General features: G+C 40.3%; 1 protein-coding gene across 2 annotated transcripts in view; it reads left to right on the plus strand.

Moving 5' to 3' along the window:
• The window catches only part of SLC12A2 (solute carrier family 12 member 2), a 114,406-nt gene extending 106,585 nt beyond the window's left edge, over positions 1 to 7,821 (plus strand). For both annotated transcript variants that reach the window (XM_074995038.1, XM_074995039.1), the window contains 3 exons: positions 487 to 622; positions 3,894 to 3,961; positions 4,928 to 7,821. In XM_074995038.1, the coding sequence (XP_074851139.1) occupies positions 487 to 622; positions 3,894 to 3,961; positions 4,928 to 5,063 (340 nt within the window). In that variant the 3' untranslated portion in view covers positions 5,064 to 7,821. The remainder of the gene's footprint in view (positions 1 to 486; positions 623 to 3,893; positions 3,962 to 4,927) is intronic.
• Positions 7,822 to 18,248: the final 10,427 nt, after the last annotated feature.

Raw genomic sequence — 18,248 nt, forward strand, 5'->3', positions numbered from 1 at the left:
CTTCATTTTCTTATCTCATCAAATTTCCGAAAGGAAGATACTCTCCCTCTGATAGCTTGTCATCTTCTCCCCCCACCTACCACCTCCCCCCCCACAAAAATCGTTTCTGTAAATTTCTAAATGGAGGTGAAGACAGTATGACGCTTCTCTGTTAATGATCTTCAGTGTGGATCATTGTTACGTAAAAAAAAATTGGCTTGTCAAACTTTAAAATGGCTTGTCTAACTTTTCCACAGTGTTCAGTTTAAGGTACTTAACATCTGCTTGAATATTAATATTCATAGGTATTTATTTTATCTTTCACAAACTAGCAGGTTTCTGTATGAAAGGAATGAGAATTTCAGTTGACATTACTTCCATAAATAACTACAAATCGTACAAGAGTGCATGATATATTTTAGAATATACTTATATTACATGGAAAATCAGTTGAAACATGTTCTTTTTTTTCTATTTTAATGTAACTGTTGGTTAAAATCCTTCTAGTATTGCAGCTTTTGAAGAAATGATTGAGCCATACAGACTTCATGAAGATGATAAAGAACAAGACATTGCAGATAAAATGAAAGAAGATGAGCCTTGGAGAATAACAGATAATGAGCTTGAGCTTTACAAAACAAAGGTACCACTTTTTATCTTTTTAATTATTGTGCTGACCTTTAACAAAGGGTGGTGATCCTGCTGTGTCCCATGTACTCCATTATCGATGCTTAGTTCCATTATGAAGTGGCTGTGAGTGTGAGATAAATGAGGCAGGAAAAAATTTGAGAAATCCATTTGCTTGCTCACTCATTGGACAGAAGAAAATGCTCCCTGTGGAAGCTAAGATTTCAAGGTAGATAGAATTAAGGTTAATGTTGAGATGTTTTTAAAGGGATTTTCTGGCCCTTATAAATAAATAAAACCTAACCTGTATGAGTATGAATCAATGCAGTGCTCTTTTCCTGAGCCTATAACCAGTTGTATTACTTCTGCACACAGGAACATAGGGAGACTAAGACACCATAACAGAGGCTCAACTTAAATGTATACCCCAATTTAGGAAATGTTGTAAGAGAACCAAAAAAAATGACACCATGGTTAAACAATAAAGTAAAAGCCAGTGAGGGACAAAAAGGCATCCTTTAACAAATGGAAGTTAAATCCTAGTGATGAAAATAGAAAGGAACATAAACTCTGCCAAGTGAAGTGTAAAAACATAATTAGGAAGGCCAAAAAAGAATGTGAAGAACAGCTAGCCATGGAGTAACAAATCTGATGAACTGTCTCAAATTGAAATGTCATTAGAAGGGGTATTGGAAAAAATCAATAAACTAAATAGAAATAAGTCACCAGGGTCAGATGGTATTCAGCCAAGAGTTCTGAAGGAATTCAAAAGTAAAGTTGCAGAACTACTAACTGTAGTTCTGTAACCTATCATTTGAATCATCATCTGTTCCAGATGACTGGAGGATAGCTAATGTGATGCCAATCTTTAAAATGGGCTCCAGAAGTGATCCTGGCAACTAAAGGCCAGTCAGTCTGACTCAGTACCAGCCAAACTGGTTGAAACTCTAGTAAAGAATAGAATTGTCAGGCACACTGATAAACATAATTTGTTGGGGAATAGTCAACACGGCTTTTGTAAAGGGAATTCGTGCCTCACCAATCTATTAAATTTTTTTGAAAGGGTTAACGAGCATGTGGCTGGGGGAATCCTGTGGATATGGTGTACTTAGATTTTTCTTAAAGCCTTTCACAAGGTCCCTCACCAAAGGCCCTTAAGCAAAGTTAACTGTCATGGGATAAGAGGGAGGGTCCTCTCTTGGATTGGTAACTGGTTAAAAGATCAGAAACAAAGGGTAGGAATAAATGGTCAGTTTTCAGAATGGAGAGAGGTAAATAGTGGTGTCCCCCAGGGGTCTGTACTGGAACCAGTCATATTCAACATATTTATAAGTGATCTGGAAAAAGGTAAAAAAAAACAATGAGGTGACAAAATTTGCAGATGACACAAAACTACTCCAAATAGTTAAGTCCCAAGCAGACTGTGAAGAGCTACAAAAGAATCTTAATAAATTGGGTGACTGGGCAACAAAATGGCTGATGAAATTCAGTGTTGATAAATGCTAAGTAATGCACTTTGGAAAATATAATCCAACTATACATTATAAAATGATGGGATCTGACTTAGCTGTTACCATGCAAGAAAGAGATCTTGGAGTCATTGTGGATAGTTATCTGAAGACATCCACTCAGTGTGCAGCGGCAGTCAAAAAAAACCTAACAAAACGTTGGAAATCGTTAAAGGAATAGATAATAAGATAGAAAACGTCATATTACTGTTATATAAATCCATGGTACAGCCACATCTCGAATACTGTATACGGATCTGGTTGCCCCATCTCAAAAAAGATATGTTGGAATTGGAAAAATGATTAGGGGTATGGAACGTCTGCCATATGAGGAGCGATTAATAAGACTGGGACTTTTTTAGCTTGGAAAAAACACTGTTAAGAGGGGATGAGATAGAGGTATATAAAGTCATGACTGGTGTGGAGAAAATAAATAAGGAATTATTTACTCCTTCTCACAACACAAGAACCAGGGGTCACCAAGTGAAATTAATAGGCAGCAGGTTTAAAACAATAAATATTTTTTTTTCACACAACTCACAGTTAACCTGTGGAACTCCTTGCTGGAGGATGTTGTGAAGGCCAAGACTACAGTAAAGTTTAAAAAAGAGCTAGATAAATTCATGGGGAATAGGTCCGTCAATGGCTATTAGCCAGGATGGTCACAGAGGGTGTCCCTAGCCTCTGTTTGCAAGATGCTTGAAATGGGTGACAAGGAGTTGATCACTTGATGATTACCTGTTCTGTTCATTCCCTCTGGGGCACCTGACATTGGCCACTGTCTGAAGACAGGATACTGGGCTTGATGGGCCTATGGTCTGACCCAGTATGGCTGCTCTTATGTCTACTCTAGAGCAACCTATCAACAGAAGTTGTTCAGAAGATATCTTCTGGCTAAACTTCTGTTGACTGATTACTGCCAGACTGCCAAGGTGAATGAAAGAGCTATCTGTTCGGTTGACAGAGTGTGTCCAGACAGCACACCGGGCTGCCCCTAAAACATCCAGACCAGCTTTCTGTCGACAGAATTGTTGTGCCTTTTATAGGGGAGCAGCAGAAGGCTGTTGACAAAAGTGCTGCGTTCTGTTGACTGTCTGACAGAACGCCTTGGGAATGTGGACGCTTCCGGGGGTTTGTTGACCAAATGCTGGTTTTGTCGCCACTACTCTAGTGTAGACCTAGCCTAACTGCTGTTCCTATTCAAAAATCTTTGGATGCAGAGCTCATACTTTTCAGAAACATTTTTTCAGAAGCAGGTGGAAGAAGAGGAAGGCAACCCAAAATGGTACCTGGGGAAAGAAGTGTATGAGTACAAGAGTCTTGGATAGTAGGCAGAGGCCTGCACAGCAGTATCTAAAATAGAGGGAGAGAGGAAACTCACAGCAGATGTGTGTGAAGGAAAGAGGGAGATGGAGGATCTGGGCTCTTCACAGAAATAAGTCTCTAGACTTTTTTTAAATTTTTTTCCTAACTTTTTTAATTTTTGCTTTTGTGAACATTTAAGTTTAATCATCTGTCTTGAAAAGGTCTCTGGGTAAACTTTTGCAAAGGCTGAAGTTTGGATAGATGAGACAAATGATTACTTTGCAAATCTGAGTACTTTATTAGAAGTTGGTGGAGGGATACACTAGTTATAAACAACACAGCAATCCATTTTGACATACTTTTGTGCTCTTCCTGGATAAATTAGAATTCTACTTGATTCGGGATTGTTAAAATAATGAATAGATCCTCTTAACAAGTTTGGGTTATATTCTTTTTCCCCATTTTTAATTACAGAGCTACCGCCAGATTAGGCTAAATGAGTTGCTGAAAGAACATTCAAGCACAGCTAATGTAATTGTAATGTAAGTAGAGGTTATGTGTTTTGTGCTATCATCATAGTGCTGCAGTAATACTTACTGACCTTTTATATATGTTACAGATACAGTACAACTTATTTTGTGTGTTATCGTAAGTACAGTCGTTGGGAGTACAAGGTAGAATTGAAGAGAGGACGTGTTGTAGTTTGCATGTGACTTACAGACATTCTGCTTCCTGATTATTAATTGATCTCCATCACCTCTGAACTGCTTTTTTTTTTTTTTTTTTTTTTTTTTAAAAAGTCTATCTACAATTCAAGTATCCCACTTGCCTGTATCATACCTCTCTACATATTCTTTTGTACTGTTGTCCTCCCCACTTACAGCACAATTGGATCACAAACTCTTCAGTGTGGTAATCCCTTTTAATTTGGGCACATCTTTTTCTTTATACAAAGCTTGAGCAATACAAGTATTTTCATGTTTGAGTGAGGCAAATATTGAAGTATTCCACCAATAATTTGAAGGGGGTGGTAAGCAGTACCACAATAATTGAACTCTAAGCTGCTATAGTTCGAAGCAAAAGGAATATCTTGCACAAGATCTGGAGAGTGACTGTTTCTTCAAGTGACAGCCATTCTATGTGAGGCATCATGAATGGGATGCTGATTTTTCTGTCCTCCTCCTCTGGGGGAAGAAGTTTGGTGTGGAGGCTAAGATTTCAAGTGTGAACAGAATTAAAGTTAATGGTGATGTTTTTAAAAAACAAAAAAATAAACAGTTGAATCCATGTAGCAGAGGATGATTTTCTAAGACAATTTTGGCTCAGAACTAATTTCTTTGCACTCAGAATTGTTAAATGACTACATGTATACTAAAAAGATTTTGAAATGGGTTAGAATTAAATGTTTAGTAATTTCTACCTTGTGATTTTAAACTGTATTTATTCAGTATCACTAGTCATCTGACTTCCTTTTAAAACCATTTTTTCCCTTGTTTTTCAAATTGTAGGAGTTTGCCAGTTGCACGAAAAGGTGCAGTATCCAGTGCACTATACATGGCTTGGTTAGAAGCTCTATCAAAAGACCTGCCACCAATCCTCCTTGTCCGGGGGAATCATCAGAGCGTTCTTACCTTCTATTCCTAAACGTACTGTGTAATGTGCAGCTGTGATGAAATGGTACTTCAGTGCCTGGAAAAGAGTGGCTAAGATGATTAATATCACAGTGGCAAAAAGTGACTCTCTTTCACTATTCCACAGACTTGAAAGCACACAAGGAAAGTCACTGTATTTCTAAAATTATTACATCTTCAGTTTTATTCAAATTCTTCTATAACTTAATCTTGCTTAAAAGGGGGACGATTCCTTGTCAGACTGAAGAACAACAAAATAAGCTTTTTCTTTGCTACTAGAATAGCAGCAATAAAAGTGTTTTTATTTTTGATCAATGAAAGGATTATAGATTTATAAAAGCCTTCTAGCCTTGAGGTGCCTTCTGAAATTAACCAAACTGCATCCATACACCCTCTTTTGTAAATTTATATACAATGTCAAAAATCTGCCTTCAACTAAGACTTTAGAACAAATTCCTTTAGTTTCTGGTCTCTTCCATCTTACAATAAAATGCTGCTTTTCAGTCTTCCATCAAGTTATTATTTTTAGTACTGTATGTTTTCTATTTAGAATTTTTTTAATATTGGTTAGATTTGAAATAAAGGTAGGGCAGGTCAATTGTAATTAAAAAATCAATGTTGATCCAAGACTTTGTATTTCTAAACTTGTACCATTTAAAGCGAATTGTGCTACACAAATAACGGGAGAACCCTTTTTTTCAGATTTGACATAGTGCCCTTCTTTCCATTCAAAATTTGAGATGCGTGTAATTTTGGCTACCTTGGTGAAGATTAATGTGTCAGTCATTACTCTAGCTCTCATATGAAGCTGTTCTCCTGCTGTAGGTTGAAGATAGTTTGTGAATAATTTTATTTTTATTTAAAAAAAAAAAGACCTGCCTTAGTTCTTAACCTTCAGATCTAGATATCATTTAGTTTATTTGAAGAAAGTGTGAACCTAAGGTTTGAAGGAGCAAATATGAGCAACGTGATGCCATCTAGCAGAATGCTGTAAACACTATGTAGAATATTGCTACACCATTCAATATAAAATGTAAAAAACTAAAATTCTGGTTTTTTTATCAGAAGGGTTAAATGGACCACTAGTTATTAGGAGAGATGTTTTTAGGTCAGTTCATTCAGATGTCAGACATATTTAGTCTTACTAAATAAACACTCAGGTGTAATCTAGAAATTTAGACTTACCGTACATGATACTTTACACATTTTTTCATATTTAATAAAAACTGCCAATTTGTGTGCCCTTCCAGTGTATGTTTTGACTACTGTCTAATTTAGTCTTCTAACACCTTTAAAAAAAATCTGCACTTGAGTCTTTGTACAAAGGTGAGTAATGTGAATTGCTTTTTAAATTCCTATGTATTTTTCAGAAAAGGCTTGCCTAAAAACATTTCACAACTTCTAGATTCTAGTTTGGGCATATTCCTGGGTCACACTGCTAGTGCTTCAGTGATTATTTTAAATTGAAGATGATCCATAGCATTAAATTAAATGCTCAGTAATAGTTCCTTTTGGAGAGCAAAGCTATTAGTCATTGTGAAGCAAGATACGGTTCGAAGTAGTTACAATTGCAGGTGTGATCTGCGCTATCTCCACAGTGCATGCTTCATTCAGGTCATTGGTAAGTCACAAAATAGTCTTGTCAGTTTCTACAAATCTGGACTGAATTGTTTAAATAGTTTAATTTTTTTTTAAAGCAGTATGTTGTGATGCAAAGCAAAAAATGAAATAATGCTAATGTGGGCCTGGTTCAGAGACAATTTGTAATCAAACAAATTCTAATTAGTGCTGTTTACTTACAGAATGAAAACAAGTGTAACTAACAGCATCATTGTGTCTGTTGCAGGTTTTGCAATGCTTGTTGAAGTGGTAGGGATGTCACATTATTCAGTGAACATGGAATCGTTGTCATGTTTTGTTCTGGTTTTGTTTATAAACAGATGGACAATAAGGCATGAACTTAATGCTGCTATCTTGAAAATGTGCGCAGGTACACTTATTTAAAGTTTTGCCCATTCAGGAAACCATTGCTTGTTATCTGTAAGGCAGGAACCAAATGAAGTGTGTGTATACATGCATATATGTGTATAAAATTATATAAAATATATCTAAATATGCATTTGGGGATGGGGAGGGAATTGTAGCCTGTGAAATAATGTAGGATGCTTTTCATATATGCACTCTCAGAACTTCACTAACACTAGACACCAGACCACCAGTTTCAAGATTTACTGTACACACTAATAAACTTCAACAGTTACTGGTAATCGTAAGCAGCAGATGTTTAGTTATACATCATTCCAGTTTCTTTTTAGTCTATATGAACTTTGATTTTGAAGCCAATGTTTATAAGTTCCAATCATTGTTAATGACTTGAAATATAAAATTTCTCATTGACACATGGCAATTGCATTATTTCTGTTGATGAAATTTCTTTTTATGGGTTTAGAGAGAGCAATAGTAGCTGAAGAAATCAATTATTTATTTGTTTTGTGTTCATAAATGTTTGACTGTATTTAGGTTCCTTTACTTTTACATACATTCTTTTTATATGCTTTTCTGACATTTAAAAGTGAACTGTGGAAATAATTTAAAGATTTGAGCTTGGCTGGGTATTTAGTTATCCACTGGGTTTGAAAATGTAATATTTTGATAATACTGTACTGTAACTGTCACACATGCTTTTCTAAAGTTTTAACATTGAATACTGCAGTTACTACTTTCTACAAGGGGTCACTGCAATAAAAGGAAGTGAATTCAATGAAATTGTCTATCATAGCCTATTTTGATTGAAAAATTTTGTTTGTAATATTTTAAGTCTCTTCCTGATTTTGGATAAACATTGCCATATGATTCCTGATGTGAGTTTGTATACTGTGATTTTGTAATTTGACATCAAATTACTACTATTTTACTAAATACAAAATTTCTAATTATTATGCCACCAGTAAATGGTTTGGAGACAACTGGTGATGTCAAGTAGCAGATCTGTTCCAGACTGTTAGCAACTGACTTGGAAAGGAATACCATGTAGCCTTCCTTAGTTACATTCACAGCCTTTTAAAGGGAAGATATTTTAACATAGTGATACTCAGACCTAAATGGTTCAGGAGCCAAATTAGCTATTAACATTACCCAAGAGATACACAGTTGCCTGAAATCACGGTTTCATTTACTAATAGTTCTATATATTCATATTTAAACAATATGATGGGGGAATATTTTTAGTTTTGTTCTTCTCTCAGCAAAATGGTTGACCAAGTACTATTTTATCAACTACAATGGCTTAACAGAGTAAAAGCTTTCATTGGTTAATAAGTAAATCACACACTATTTTGATATGTGCTACAAAGGGCTGCAGGGGACACATCAGTCAGTTCACAGGCCTCATTGTGAGTATCAATGTGTTAACACAAAGTAACTCCTCTTCCTGCCGCTACCAACTCCCCTCCAAAACACTGTACGTTTCTCGGAGTCCACAAAACCTATCTCCATATATAGAATATTTGGATAATATATTAAACAGGATATTTGATGCTTGAAAATGTACTGACGAGGCATGTCAATTGTTTCTTTGCCTTGGAATGTATTACATGAATGCATTTCCTGACTATTTTTGCTACAAATTTTCAGTTTATGGCATAGGGAGAAATAAGTTGAGTACCCTTTTGAGAGTAAGCACCAATGTGTCTATTTTGCTCCTCTATGTTGTGTATTAGGGTTATATTTTTGTTGTTTTCTAGTGACAATACATACACTTTTTTGTATTAATATTATCTGCTCATTAATTTCTATTTTTCTCTAATTTAAATTGTCCAGATGCCCAAGCCTCTCTAAGCTTCTAGTTTGAAAACTAAAAAAGCATGAAAAAGAATTAAAACTCTTATTTTTTGTCATTTATTTGGAAGAATTATTTGGCGAATAATTAGGCTCTCAAAAGCCACGACTCCTCCAAGAAATCTGGAGTACCCACATTCCAAAATGAATTAAGGAGGTTTTCAAATAACTAATATGAATGATTAGATGAGAATAAGAATTCCTACTGCAAAAAGAATCCCTGGTGAATTTAGAATACACCTCTCCTGTGCCTTAACTTTCAATAAAATATTCCATTTTCAAGATCTATGCTGGGGTCAGCAACCCTCCAGCACAGGTGCCAAGAGTGGCATGTGAGCTGATTTTCATCAGCACACAAGGCTGGTGCTCAGCCCCATATCTCCTCCCCCATGCAGCTGGGAGCTTGCTCAAAGCCATACTATCTGTGGATTAAAAAAAAGACTAGCTAATGCTACAAACCACCACCTAAAGGGTAATGCTGTGCATGTTAATTGATTTGTTAATGAAGCTGTTGTAAGTAGGACTAATAGTGACTTTAAAAAGTATCACTGGCACTTGGACCTGCACTTGGCACTGTCCACAGAGGTCAGAAGGTCAAATTTTGGCACTTCACCTCAGAAAGATTACTGGCTCCTGATCTATGCAGTCAAAGCTGCTGTCTGAGGTAGGAAAACCAAGTTAAAGGTGAACTGCAAAGCAGTATTTATTTTCCTCTTTACTTACCCCAGGTGGAATTCTGTACCTCTGCAGGGATGCAGAACTCATACGGTCAAGATTTCTTTGCCATTAATCTGAACAAGTGTTCTTTTTAAAATAATGCTGTATAGCAGAATTAATAGACACATTCCTAATTGTTCAGTTACTGAGAATTTTTCTAAGTCTAGTCACAAGACAATCATACCACCACAGATTGTGATTTTTCCACTGAGCTCTAACTATAAAAGTGGTACTAGCTTTATATTTTACCATTATCTTTTTCTCCTTATGGAGTCACTAACTTCCGAGTTAAGGTTCCAAGTTTCATTTTAGCCAAACATCTATTTTGTATTCTCTTCCAATTTTGATAACTCCCTTTAGACTTTTTAAATAACTAAGGCTTAGTCACAACCCTTGTATGGAATTTTACAAATTTTGCAAATCTGTGAGCATTTGAGTTATGCAGCTGTTCAAAAAAGTTACCTTTTTGTTATGAAGGGCTAATACCTGAAATGATCCTCAGTAACAATACTTGCTTTGAAATTTGAATATTATAAAATATTTATTATGTACGTGAGCTCAAATGTTGAATAGTAGGTACATTTTCTTGTGCCTACATCTAGACAGTGTAAACACACACACTCTCACCCCTGCTGAAGAGCAGTTACTCAATAAGTGCCATTGATTGACTTCAAAGGGGTAATTTTATATGTATAATTGCTGATCAATCTGCCACATCGGGCATAAATGCAGCGTGCTGATCCCCATAGGACTTCTGGTTGGAACACACTGGTGCATTGAGACCTTAGCATGGCATAGTACTGAGCATGGTGTAGTTGGGTCTGTGTCAGTAGCTGTACTGAGCGAGAACTAGTCCCTGAATGACACCTGTAATAGAGTGATGCACAATTCAGGACCATTGCTGCTATCGAGAGGAGAATGGGTTCTGAGACCTCATTCCTGAAGAAGTGGGTCTGTCCCACGAAAGCTCACCTAATAAACTATTTTGCTAGTCTTTAAAGTGCTACTTGACTGCTTTTTGTTTTCATTCCTGAAGAGTGAGTCTTTCTAATTTTATGTACCATAGTATCGGTGCCTGGCCATCCTTAGCTTATTTATCTTCATTATCCCTGTCAGGTAAGTGTCTCCATCTCACATCTGAGGAACTGCAGTGAAGAGAATAGTGAGTTATCCAAGGGGGGAGATGATATGTAGAGAAGTAAAGACTTGAACCCAAGTGCTAGGCTAGTACTTTTAACCACTGGTTATTCTTCCACCTCAGGTTCCTTTTTCTGTGACTGAGGCATGTAAAGTAAACTGCTGTATCCCCTCTGCTGTGTCTGAGCACATGGAATCACTTCCATGGTGGGACAGTTTTTCCCTGTCTGGTTGTAACAGCAGGAGTTTACAGGGCATAGGACCTTAAAATGCATAGAGATGAAGAACAGGGTCTGGATTGTCAAGGATAGGACTGATTTGTGGGCAGTTAATTGAGGCGGCAAGGTCCAAGGATGGACTGGAGAGTAGACTGGACAGAAATAGGGTTTGAAGAATTGGAGCCAAGAAAGGGAGATCTCAACTAAATAGGGAACCGCCAGCTAGCACAAAGATATTGCTGAAACAAAAATACAATATAGAAAGTAAGTAGGACCAGGAAGGGAGAGCACGTGGGTTAAGATCTAGAAAAATGGGGCAGAGTACATGTAGATAAGGGGAACCCAGACCAGTCACTGTGGTCAAGTTCAGAAGCCAGGTAATAATAATGAAAAAGATTAAAGGGGTGAAAACTGGGAAGAGAGAATGGAAGACATTTTGAGGAATAGTGGGGGGAAAAAAACTGCTTACCATTGTTGACATTACTGCCAACTAAACCATTATTTTACCACACTAAGGATGTATGTACAATAGCCCCCTTCTTCAAAGAGGGCATGGAAATGATGCAGACTAGGGAATACCAATGAGGTGCGGCCATGCATATGCAGAGCCTCATTAGAATGATAGCAGCTGATGAGGCCACGTGAATTTCAAAGCTAATTTTGAAGTGCTGAGAGGCAGTCTAGTTGAGGGTGTTTTGAAATATGTGCCTAACTTTGAAATTCCTGTACTCCCAGTTCATTTTGGGAGTGAGGAAATTTTGAAGCTGGGCACATTTTGGAGCACCCGTGACTAAACTGCTGGTCAGCATTTCAAAGTTAGCAGCTTTGAAATTTGTGTGGCAGCCATTATGCTAATAACCCACTGCATAGGTATGGCAGTGCCTGAATGATATTCCTTGGTCCATGTCATTTCAATGCCTGTTCAAAGAAGTGGGCTAGCATAGACCTAGCCTAACCACTTCTGTAGGTATTAAAGTATGGAAGGTGTCTCTTGCCCGGTTAGTTTTATAACCTAAATTGTGGGCTTACATGTAAAAACTGACAAGGAGAGGTGAATAAAACCTTAGTTGTAGAAGGCAGGCTTTTTGGGGGAAAGGGTTGTTTTTACATAAAATTTCTAAATTTTAGGAAGAGACACCTATTTTGATTCTTTTTCCTGGACTCCATTTAAATTTATACTGCTTCTCTTCCGCATTCCTTGCTTTTTTTCATCTAATTTAGAGAATATTGGGACTCAGATCTACAGTGAAATATATATTAATGCTGTCACAAGTTAAATACCATTTCAGGGTACAGAAAACTACCTGAAACCAGCCTGGAAAAATATTGTTTTATAAAGGATGGTCAGTTTCAGAAGCTTCAAGCTCCACCCTGTGGCCATGAGGAAAATTTATCACTTTTGATCTCATGCTCAAAGTAGCTTACACAGGCTATCAGTTTGAATGGAGCAATGGTAAACTGAGTGCTGTCAATACAGGAAAGATTGAGGAAGTCTAACAAGCCACGTGATTTTTTTTGCTGTATGCCCTTATGTAGGCTGTGGGGCACATACTAGTGAGAGTCTCTAGTCCTGTCTTTGGCAGGGGTGCAGATCTGTACTGCTTATTACAAAAGGTAAGAGTAGAGGTGGCTCCTGTCTCACTACTTGCTGCTACTCCCTAGAGTAGGTTTGTATGTATCAATGTAGTCCTACACAACAATCTGATAGCCTACCCCTCAAAATTATGGTAAATCTATACACTACACTAGGGGGAAACCAGATCAAGTTTGGCTCAGGAAAAGCTCCTACTTATTCACTGAAGCCAAACTTAACATGGACAGCATCTGTGCAAAGGCAAAGTTCAGGTGGATGTAAGGGGCTGCTCCTCGGAAGCAGCGGGAGCTGCTTCAGCCCTGGCTGAAACAGCTGGGCCTCCTCAGCCCGGAGCTAGCTCTGAAGCCCTAGAAGGGAGACGAGGCAGCAGAGACTGCTGCCTCGAAGCCCTAATACGGTGCTTCCCTAATCAAAGTGGTGTGGTTGGGTAACACCTCCCCGGAGCCCCTCTCCACGTGTCACCCAGCTGCCTCAGCCAGGTCACACCCCTATGTGCTGGGGCAGTGAGTTGTCGAAAAAGGCGAGCACCCTTCCCCCGCGGCTGCCGCACGGGGCGCAGGCGCTTCACGCAGTCTGGCTACAGACAGCACAGCGCTTGTACAGAGCGCTCACCTCAGCCCCATCCCCTCTGCGCCTGGCCGTTTCCTCCCTGGCCTCGTAAGCTCCTCTCAGCCTCGCCCTCCCATGGGCCTGAGGGAATAAATGGAGGACCATTAAGGGGGTGGGGGCGAGGTGCATAACGCGTGGAGCAGGCTGCGAACCCGGACAGAACCTCCCCTCCGGGCTCCATTGTGGAGCAGCTGCAGCAGCGGGGGTTGGCGCGCAAAACTGGGTTAACGCGCACGCGCTGCTTCCGCCTGCAGGCGGGAAGGGTTTGAACGTGGCAGGGTGGCTGAGGAGGTAGCACTGCAGCCTGGCGGCCTGCGGGGCTGGAGTAGGCCAGGGGGCAGAACAAGTGCACTGGGGTTAAGGGCAGGGATGAGGCTACAGTGTGTAGTAATAGGCAGGAAACGGAGAGGCGCCGGGGGGGGGCGTGCAGCGCAAACAGCGGCGCGCGCGCAGGAGAAGGGAGGAGGCAGCACGTGCCTTGTGGCCCGCGGACTGTGAGGCGGAAGACAGGAGTCTTGGCAGTGCTGGTGATTGAACAGTCAATACTCTCCCAGAGCACCTGGCAAGGGTTAGTAAAGTGCCCTGGATCAGACCTGCTGTAAAGGGCCTGGGAAGCTGGCTTAAGGGAGACCAGAGGAGGACTTTCTGTCCTAATAGCTTACAGCAGGCCAAGGCAGCTCAATGCCACCTGTTCTGGACCCACAATGGCTTCTGTAAAATGTCCTGAATTATAAAACAAAAAACCCTGATTCAGACCGCTCACCAAGAAAGGCTGAATTTTTTCCATGTGGAAATTTCACTTCTTGTATAGTTTTTTGATAATCTCTTATACATGGTGGTGTGCTCTGTAAGTGTGAAATATTATTGCATAATTGTTATATGACATTGATTAGACACGTAGTATTGAAATCTGTCGCATGAGTATTATTGGGGATACATACATGATGCTAACAAAACAAGGCCTGGAATTCCTTCTTTCTCATGTAAAAGAATGGAATCCAGTGCACCTTGGACTGGGCAGATGTTAAGCTGTAAGTTACTTGGAGCAGGCACCTGTTCTTTGTAACACTTTATTGACATTCTGCAACCCATAACTAACTTTCTGATAGCACTGTATCAAGCATCTTTGATTTTTTTCTTTCCTGGAAACAGTAGGAACTACGTTTTTGGGGAGAACTTATTTTCAGTAATTCATACTGTTCTGTGCAACACCAGATGGCGATGTTGTGCTAGGCAGTTACTTTATTTAAGGAGTCAGGATGAGACTACAACATGGCATATTTAACTAGCTCACTTTGTTTGCAGTTGTTGAAGTTGTCCTTTAAATGTAAGCTGTCTTTCTTTGTCAAGTGCTGGCCCCCTGTAGGTGCTGGGCCCATCCTGGCACCACAGATCGGCGATTTTTCTAGAGCCATAGTCAACCGTCGGTGCCTTGTGGCATTCGCACCCTTTTTGGTCATGCGTGTGGTCCAGTTCCTCTCAACTGCCACCAGCTGCAGATGGAGTCAGCTGACCTCCTCAGCGAGCTTACCTCATAACGAGAACATCCAATTCTTGTTCATATTTTTTCTTCATAATTGATCGTTTTTCTTAAATAGTTCCCATTTGTCCCTTTTTTTAAAGTAGATTTTTTTCTTCTTAGTTTTAGTTGGTTACATAAGTTTTTGTTCGTTCACATTAAAAAAAAAAAAGCCAGGTACACCTGGTTTTAAGAAATGTGAAACATGCCACAAGGCAATGCCTGCATACCTCAGAAATGCCCTCATTGTTCTAAGTTGACTGCAAGGGTCCTCTGCAATAGAGAATCATGCAGATCCACATTTCCATTTGACGAGGCCCTCCAGCCTTCATCCTTGGAGCCTGTGGCGTCTTCTGATCAGACAAGCCACAAATGAAAACCTTGTCAGCATTGGTGACTTGTCCCAAAAGGAGTAGATCTACACACTAGATTTCTGCCTGCCACTTCACAGAGCAAATCAAGTGTCACTAAGAAGCCTCTTAAGGATGGCTCCACTACTTCTAATTCGAAATCGGCTCTGGTTGTGAAGCTACAAAAGCCGGTATCTGCGGGGCGAAAGCAAGAACAACATCAGCACTGGCTGCCACCGCCTTGTGGTCATCGGCACCAAAGGATTGCTCTGAACCATCAGCACTGACGAAACTGAAGACCGGCTTGGCACCGCCATCAGCAGCAGCACCAATGACCACCACGGTACCCCAGTGTCATCGGCACCAAGAGGGTCTGCATCAGCATACTCTGTACCGAGACATTCGGCACCGTTACGCTCAACAACCAGGACGGATCCGAGGAAGGTGACACCTAAAACACAGCACCAGAGCCCTTCATTGTGCTCCCTCTCTCTGACCTTCTCCTGGCACCGTCCCCTTCACTGCCACCACAGAGGTCACCAACACTGGCTCAACATATTTCTCCTCAGTCTCTGCACTGCAGACTGCCTTCACCCTTTCTCAGTCAGGCCAGAATGTAGAGCAAACAATATCAATGTCATTTCTCTGCATCTCCTTTGCCTGGAGTGCCATACAGACATTCTGATTCGCTGCAAATGTATTACAGACGTTCACACTACTGGAAGTGCTCTCCCTCTTGAAGGTCGTATTATTACCGTGACAGCTACTACTGATATTCTCCACATCATTACTCTTATCATCAGCGCTATAAATTGTGATTGAGGGGGAGGGCCTTATGTGCATCCACATCTTCTATGTAGTTGCTGGCTCTAGCCCCCCCATGTCCAGTACAGCTCCCTCCCTCTCCTCCATGACACTCCAAACCTGAGGAAGTGCAGGTTTCTGATAAGGGATCCATCAGTTCATTCATCCCCTACAGATCAGTCCTCATCTTTCCCTGATGAGGCTGTTATCCCGGGAGATGTTTCTCTTCCTGATGATATTAAGCAATTCCAGGAATTGTTCAAATGAGTTGCACTTAGCCAGGATTGCTGAAGTTCAGGAGAAGTGACATCGACTCTTTTTGAAAACCTCCAGCTGGCGCACAGCTCTAGGATAGCCACCCATTGGATGAAGGTATACTGGAACTGGCTAAGGAGCTCTGGCAGACTCTAGCATCCGTTCCACCATCTAAACAAAGAGTGCACAGAAAATATTTTGTTCCCCGCCCCGCTGCCCCAGAGGAAGGGAGTTTTTATTTACCCACCCTCAACCAAAGTCCTTAGTAGTGGATGTAGCACAGCAGAGATCAAGGATGCCTTGTTTTAAAAATCCCTAAGCTGACAAAGACAGCAAAAGGCTTGACTTGTTTGGCAGAAAGGTAAACATGTCAGCAACACTTTTACTGAGGATTGCAAACTACGCTGCACGCTTATCAAATCATGATGTCAACACTTATTCAAAATTAACACCTTTAATGAACTATCAGAATCTAAATTGCTCATTCTTAAATTGGTAGTCCAAGAAAGGTACGCATTTGCCAGGGCAAGCCTACACATGCAACACTACACATACACAACGCTATGGTCAAAATCCTACGATAGTGCTGGATATGGCGGACCTAGACACTCGAATGACTGCCACAGCAGTACTGTTGACGTGGGCCTCATATTTACAAACAGCAGGAGTCCCCTGGGACCTATAGTCTAAAGTCAAAGATCTTCCATTTAACATAACAAAACTTTTCGCCTAAAAGACCAACAATGTACTACATTAAACCAAGGACTCACGTACTACCCTGTGTAAGTTGGGGATGTCTCCCTACCCGGTACAGAAGACACTATAGCCCATACCAGATATTTCCAGCACCAATAGAAAGGATTTGACCAGCCTTATTATCATCAAAGACAACAGAAATCCAGAAATTCAGCCAATCATACACAGCCCCAACAACCCAACAGGCAGCAAGTTTGATGGTTTATTCAAGGACCATGAATTAGTTCACGTCGCCTACAAGAGCTGTCATACTCCCCACATGTTTCATCATCAGCTAAGGCCCTTTTTCACCAGTGGGCTTCCATTACCACCACCAAGTGGGTTTTGGAGGTAATATGATCGGATTATCTGATACCCTTCCTCTCTATCCAACCAACCACACCAGACGCCCAGTCCTCCTTCAGCAACCCTTCTCACAAGACCCTGCTCCACAAAGAAGTCAACCTCCTCCTTCTCATTGGAGCCATGGAAAGGATGCCAGATGAGTTCGAGGGAAGGGGTTTTATTCCCACTACTTTCTCTCGCAAAAGAGAACAGGTGAATGGAGATCCATACTAGACCTCTGAAGGCTAAACCTCTGCCTGCAAAAATGGTGGTTCAAAATGATGACTGTTCAGTCTAAAACATCTACTGTAGATCACAATGACTGGTTTGTGACCTTGACCTTCAGGACGTATATTTCCACATTATGATCCATCCTGCACACAGACGATTCCTCTGCTTTACAGTCAGTATGGAACATTTCCAGTGTTGGGTCCTACCTTTTGACCTATGCACCACACGCAGGGTATTTTCCAAAACTCTAGTGGTAGTCGCAGCATACCTACATCTAGACGGAGTTATAATATTCCCTTATCTCGATGACTGTCTCATCAAAGGTTTCTCATTAACTAAGACATCCATGATGGTAAGCACCACCAGGCAAACTTTCAGTTGCCTTGGATTGGCAATCAGTGACCAAAAATCAACAGTCCAGCCTATTCAGGAGCTGGAATTTATCATTGGCTGACTTGACACAACCTCCTTGAGAGCTTACCTGCCCTTTCAGAGATTCAGGACTTAATGGATGATGTGACCTGCAGCCCTACAATACAAATAATCACGTGTCTAAGATTAATGAGTCACATGGCTGCAACAACATATGTCCATCACACAATATTACATTTTCACAGCCTACAACATTGGATAGCTTCCATTTATAACCATACAAAACACAATCTGCACAGATCAATTACTCTTCCAACTCATGTTTGAGAGTCTCTCAAATGGTGGACAAACCACCAAAATCTCTTATCTGGTGTTTCTTGCCACCAACCACAGTCTTCATGGCACATCCCCCCCAGATGCACCCCGCCTAGGTTGGAGAGCCCACATGGGCGCTGTGCCCATGCAGGGTTACGGG

Source organism: Carettochelys insculpta, chromosome 5 (genome assembly GCF_033958435.1).
Source record: "Carettochelys insculpta isolate YL-2023 chromosome 5, ASM3395843v1, whole genome shotgun sequence".
Lineage (NCBI taxonomy): Eukaryota > Metazoa > Chordata > Testudines > Carettochelyidae > Carettochelys > Carettochelys insculpta.